This window comes from Arvicanthis niloticus, chromosome 3, assembly GCF_011762505.2.
Source record: "Arvicanthis niloticus isolate mArvNil1 chromosome 3, mArvNil1.pat.X, whole genome shotgun sequence".
Lineage (NCBI taxonomy): Eukaryota > Metazoa > Chordata > Mammalia > Rodentia > Muridae > Arvicanthis > Arvicanthis niloticus.
The window spans coordinates 51,701,023-51,707,441 of record NC_047660.1 but is presented as its reverse complement, the minus strand read 5'-3'; the positions used below and the strand labels follow the sequence as shown (position 1 = coordinate 51,707,441).

The 6,419-nt window shown below is 42.1% G+C and overlaps 1 protein-coding gene across 2 annotated transcripts; it reads left to right on the top strand.

Annotated features, from left to right (window-relative positions):
* The first annotated feature begins 1,226 nt into the window (after positions 1–1,226).
* Gnrh1 (gonadotropin releasing hormone 1) lies at positions 1,227–6,212 on the top strand. Of its 2 annotated transcripts, XM_034497753.2 has the most exons (3): positions 1,227–3,044; positions 4,627–4,722; positions 6,008–6,212. In XM_034497753.2, the coding sequence occupies exons 1-3, from the start codon at positions 2,892–2,894 to the stop codon at positions 6,047–6,049; spliced, it is 291 nt and encodes a 96-aa protein (XP_034353644.1). In that variant the 5' UTR covers positions 1,227–2,891; the 3' UTR covers positions 6,050–6,212. The 2 variants fall into 2 exon arrangements, with proteins under 2 accessions (XP_034353644.1, XP_076786917.1); XM_076930802.1 differs by having other exon boundaries at positions 2,902–4,722.
* The last annotated feature ends 207 nt before the right edge of the window (positions 6,213–6,419 follow it).

The following is a 6,419-nucleotide window of genomic DNA, read 5'->3' as shown; positions in this document are numbered from 1 at the left end:
CCCCAAGGCTTTATTCTTAGCCCTTTTACTGCCTGACTTAGTGATGTGAGCTGCAGTTAGCCCCACAGTCCTCCTGCTGAGATTTTACATTAGGGCAAGACAGGTTGTTCACCCATCATTCAGGAAGGTTACAAAATCACTGCTACCATTTTGAGCTATTTTAATGTTGAAAACGAAGTAGTTTTTTTCCCTATAAAACCTTTTGAATTTAGAAAATTGTGACAATTATAAAGTCCAATTACTTAAACCCAATTTGTCAATTTCAGGTCTTGGGTAAATTGGCTAAGCATGCAAGCCTGAGAGATCTAAAAGTCTACCATTAAGCCTCAGAACCTCACTGATTGCTTAATGGTTTAAGAGCCAATTTGATGCTGTTGAAAGTAAGGCAGATTTGGTTTCTGTCCATAGGCTCTGTATAACCTAAAAGAAGACTAGGTATACTTGGGCGTATCTGAAGTTTTGAGTCTATGTTGCCCTATTCATAAACAATTTGAAATGTTTTAATTTTTTTAAATCAATTCAGAAACATTGAGGTAAGCAGTCCACCGACAACAGGGCTCAGACATCCTTGTTACTGTTAGTCCTAGCCAAAGATCACAGTCTTTCTCTTGAGTGACATTTAGAAGCTCATTTCTAACAAAATACAGTGGACAGTTTAAACCAAAATTGCTCAAACTTAAGGAATTCTTATTGGAAATTCATCTTACCTACATACTCTAGAGAGAGATTCTTCTGTTCTTTGTGTCAGAATAGCATGTTAGAGAAGGCATCTAAATAAAGTGATTTGGTCACTGCAAAGTCCCTCTTCCCTACCCTGTCATAAGGACTAAGCACAGATGTCCTGGGAAGCCAGTGCTGTTTATTTGGTCCTGATGTTATTACTCTTTACTTGAAACCCTTGTAAATGGAGTTACTTCAAAGAACACTGAGCAGTGACTGATGGGGTTAGCATCTTGCCAGCAATATTGCCAATCTCAGCTATATAAAGATCAAATATCATGTTATTTTTAAAGCATTTTTACAGCTTAGGTGGTGAAACATTTTTACAATGTATTGTACACAGAGGTTTTATTCTGAAATAGAGGCAGCATCCGCCAAACCTAGTTAAAAAGTCCTTTATTCATTCAGTGATTCATTGAGACTATGTATATGTATGTGTATATATATATGTATATATATATATATATATATATATATATATATATATATATATATGTGACTAGATGCAAAGAGCTATTAACAGGCAGATGGCTTAGAAACAACTATCATGGATTATAGACAGGGTAAAGATAGCAAAATTTTCAGAGGCAGGCAGATCTCTGAGTTCGAGACCAGCCTGGTCTACATAGTTCCAGGACAGCCAAGACTACACAGAGAAACCCAGTCTCAAAAAACAAAAACAAACAAAAATTTTATTACATTTGTGTGTGTGTCTGTGTCAATGTGCCATAGCACATGCATGGTGATCAGAGGACAACTTGAGAGAATCAACTCTCTTAGTCCATTTTGTGGGACCCTGAGATTGAATTCAGGCTGTCAGGCTTGGGAGCAACCTCTAACCACTGAGCCATCTCACCAGCCCTAAATCAGATATTTTAGATTGGGAACAACGCTATGATTATGTAATTCAAATGTTTCCTTTTACAGAGACCCAAATGCTAAGACTGGTTCTCAGGTACTCTGTCTCAGCTTTGTGAGTTTTTGAGTGTGTGTTTTAACTTCACCAAACCTAGGACGCCGATTATCCTTGAACTCTGCATTGGGCTGCCAGCTTCCTCAGGGGAATTCAACATGGCCGGGTTTTAAGCCCTTAGAATGGTGGCTTCAGCTGTGAAAGTTTTAGCTAAGATTTTAATGGCCAGGTTTAAGGAAATGAAACAGATAGACCAGCAGGTGTTCCAATTACGTTCACAATTAAAAGGCTTTTTGTGCGGGTTTAAATGTTGCTATTAAGACTACAGTCTGCGCTGCACTGTGCTCACCAGCGGGGAAGGCTTCAGTGTCCCAGAAAAAAAAATCATATAAAAAGGAAGCTAGGCAGACAGAAACATCGAAGTACTCAACCTATCAACGGAAGCTTGGTATCCCTTTGGCTTTCACATCCAAACAGGTAAAATTCTTTGTATTTCTAGCATTGCTTATAATGTTGCTTGTTACTGTATGTCTAAAAGGTATTTTCCACTCATGGCTCAAGTCATCACATGCCTTGATGGTATCCAAGGAAGCCTTGCCCTTTACTGGCTGACCTTATCACCCACCAGCCTTGGGGGAGAGCCAACCTCTGATGAACCCAGCAGTGTTGGACATTGATTTTTAGCCTCATTCCCATCAGATGAAATTAACTTGGAGGCACGTTTTATCAACTAACTATACACTTACTTGGCGATGGGGGCATTCAAGCTAAGTGCATTCACCTACATCAGTATTTAGCTTTCCCTCAGTCTTGAGGCTGGTCTGGCCAGCTGTAATGCTTTAAAGACTAGATGGCAGACAGAAAAACGTCAGCAGTGCCACATGTAACCTTTTATTAGCCAGAGATACCTAGTAGGTGCTTCTTTTTTCAGAGCTGATGGCCCAGCTCTAACCTCATGAACGACAGAATTGAAAACTATAATGGGAGATGCACGGGCAAGGTTTCAATTTGGTAAGGGATGAATTATGGGTTTTGAAGAACCCAAATAAACAAAAAATGGACTATGTTATCACAAAGAAGTACTGCATATGCTGGAATCAAGTATAGGTGTCTGTCCCATGTCTATGAAGCTCAGGACAGGCAGATGCTCCTATGTTTTCTTGTCTCTGAACAAGCTGGGTGACTACCTCTGCAGTTCTGTAGAGCCAGTGGTCCAGGTGCTGGCCTCTCTGCTAAGCATTTTTCACTCTGTGTCTTGATGTCTCTTAGAATGGACACAATCACCAAACTGATGGCAGGCGTTCTACTGCTGACTGCGTGTTTGGAAGGCTGCTCCAGCCAGCACTGGTCCTATGGGTTGCGCCCTGGGGGAAAGAGAAACACTGAACACTTGGTTGATTCTTTCCAAGAGGTAAGTTTCCCAGCACCAATTTGACTCAGTTCTAACTGCGTGACCCATGCAGTACAAGCCTCAGTGGAACTACTCTGAGTTTACCCTAAATAATGACTCTACTGAGACAAGACTTCGTGGAGTGGGAGGCAAACCCCTCCTTGCACTTTGGACAGAGATTAAGGAAGCAAACAGCAGGCCAGATGTGAAGAGGGTAGGATACTTAGTGCATCACAAGGCACCATGCTCTCAAATATTTATATCAATACTCTTGTATAATTTGCCAGTAAGTATTGGTATTAAGGACGTAAGTGTCATTATTTCTGGTCACGGATGGAGACATTTAAGCAAAGAACACGAATGTTCAAATCCACGAATTATCAAGAGTAAGAGTGTGAGGTGGAAAACATACTAGATGTAATTTCCTGCAGATTAAGTTATAGCACTAAGACCAGCATTAATGTGGGACACTTGCTTTTTCTCCAAACTTCACTTCTTAAGGGTAGGGAAGATTATACAAGGGAAGCCATTTGCATTAGCTGGTTAATCCAAAAAGTAACTGAGAACGGGAAACATAGCTGAGAACCTTAAAGCCAAGGCACTGTCTGATTTTGAAGAGGCACTGAAGCCAGAGAATCTGAAGACCTCGCTCTGTAGATTATTTAGGAAGCAAATTTCATGGGACTAGGATGTAGTGAAACCCAGAAATAAATCCAACCTAACTGGGTGTGGTGCTCACACCTGTAGCCACAGTCCTTTGGAGATCAAAAAGAAAGATTTCTGTCCTGTTTTCATTTCTGTTGTGATAAAAAGTAATTTAGGAGAAAATGGCTTATATAAAATAGCTTACAATTCCAGAGATTCATCATTGTAGGGAAATGAAGGTAGGGATTCAAAACAGCTAGTTAGATTCGTAGTCAAGGACAGAGAAAGAATAAATTATATATGCCTAGTACTCAGTTTACTTTCCAGGACCCAAACTTAGGGAATGGTGCTGCCCATAAAGGGTTCCATCTTCCCATATCAGTAAACATTCAAGGTAATACCCCTAGTCATGCCTACAGGCCAGCCTGATCTACACAGAGTCTCTCCCCAGGTGATTCTACATTGGGTCACATTGACTATTAAAAGCAACCATCACAAATCCACCCCTTGTCAATTTGAGATGCAAACACACCACTTTAAGCTAGTTCAAGGTTAGACTAGGATACACAGTGAGTCTCAGAGCAATCTGGGGGACAGAGTGAAATCCCAATTGAGATAAAATGTAAGAACAGCAGCAACAAAATCAATGTAGCAAAGAGAAACCCAGCCCTATCAGGACTGGAAAGCAGCTCTTGTACTTTTTATGTACAGTCTGTTCATGAGGATTGGAGCACTTCCCTCTTGTTGTCTGAGAGAACACGATCTCTTACTGTTCCATCACCTCCTAAACTCCAGCTCACTCTATAACAGTGCATCCTTAAAATCCCAAGACCCTCCAACCCTGCAAACCTCCTCTACTCAGCCTCCAGACCTCATTCTCCACAGACAAATCTTGGTGCAAATAAAAAACCGTTTTTGTTTTACTTTTGGGTTTGAGACTCTCATTCTTTATCTCCAGATGGGCAAGGAGGTGGATCAAATGGCCGAACCCCAGCACTTTGAATGCACTGTCCACTGGCCCCGTTCACCCCTCAGGGATCTGCGAGGGGCTCTGGTGAGTTACAGTAGTCACCACATAGAGCTAGAGACCCAAAGGACTTAGGATGCAGTCGTCTGCCAGCACCGCAGAGCCACCCGACTCACTCCTGCAGCGGGGACTTTGCTAACTCATAGCATGTCCATTCTGCTTAGAGAGCACTCACGCTTAGAAACTATTTTCTTTCTTAAATTGATTCAAACACAGCTATGTATCCTTTATATACTCACTGCAGATTCAGCCTTTGAAATGACTGGCAGATTTCTCCCTACCCTGCCTTTGACTCAGCCATCGCTCGCAGGACCCTGGAAAGGATGGAAAGCAGGGACCAGGCTCTAGGTCATCCCTTACTTAGATTATAGTTAAGTTGTAAACTTAGAAAGTTTGTAACTCACAGGCACAGATTTGCCTTCCAGTTTTGTTAAGGCCTAAAAGGAAAGGAAATCTATTGGTCTGACATAACATTCCTTCTCACCCCCTCCCCTCTCTGTGGCTGGGTATTGATCCCAGATAAGAACATGCTCTGGCAAGCACTGTGCCACTGCATTATATCCTTAGCCCTCCTGTTTAAACAAGATGGGCCTTTTTAATTGTGAGACAGAATCCCACTAAGTTCCTCAGGCTGGCTTCCCACTTGCTGTGCAGCCCAGGTTGAACTTGAATTTGCGGTTTCTTCTTTCAGCCTCCAGAGAAGCTCCAATTACAGGGGTGTCTTCCCTAACCCTGGCTGCAATACAGGTTGTTCACCAGAGCACAAGCGTGAAACAAACCGCTCAGGGAAAATGACCTTAGAGTTGGGTGGCAGTGTTCTTTGAGCTACTGTCCCACTTATTCGTGGCAGTCAGAAAGCGTGAGGCCAACTGCTGGTTACTCAGAGGAACAGGGGAATCCTCAGTAAATCACGAGTCCAGAGAAAGGCGATTTTTAAAGACTTTTTCTCTAGTAACTTCAGTTTCCACACCCATTGGACAGAGATGAAGGTGGGCAAACATCTTTATTCCCTTTCTTGTTCTAATGTTGCTTATAGGCCAGTCAAAATAACCAGGGCTGAAATTCCCCAGGCCTGGCATCACGAAGGATCCCAAGGCTGATTTGACTTCAGTCCTTTCTCACAGTGTCAGCCTTTAAGCAAGTGACGTAGGTTTTATGTCAGCAGCTCTACAAGATACTGTCTGCTGTGTTTTTCCAGCACAAGGACGACAAATGAAGCCTGTTCTTAGATCTGGATTTTAGAAAACATCAGAGACAATGAAATTCTTCAGCTAGTCAGTTCAGCATTGATAAGCGTGTTATGTATTTCCAGGAAAGTCTGATTGAAGAGGAAGCCAGGCAGAAGAAGATGTAAATGCAGGGGCCCAGGAGGATCCACAACACCCGAGTATAACCTTGCCCCTGAGATTTGTGACCTGTTACAGCTCTGTAATTGTGTGGGCTTCAGTGTTTTTATACCCAGCAGCATAGACTTCTTAATAAAGCAATGTGTTGTGGATCAAGTCCTGTGAACATGACATGCCTCTGTCTCTGAGTTCTTTCAATGACGACATGGGATAGATGGGGGGAAAAGAAAAAAATACAATGTCATAAGTGTCTTGTTGACCAAGAGACACAGTTCATACTTACCCACCCTGTATTTACTAAGTGTTCACATACTGCTTGAGGCCAGAGAAAGCTCGTTCACCTGGCTTCTATAGGATTATAAATGCATCTTTGACCTT

Bases quoted from the DNA above. Each gene is read 5' to 3' on its own strand.
- Gnrh1 (XM_076930802.1), top strand. From the start codon at position 4,372: ATGTACAGTCTGTTCATGAGGATTGGAGCACTTCCCTCTTGTTGTCTG. The intron at 4,723-6,007 runs GTGAGTTACAGT...ATGTATTTCCAG, and splicing joins GGGATCTGCGAGGGGCTCTG to GAAAGTCTGATTGAAGAGGA.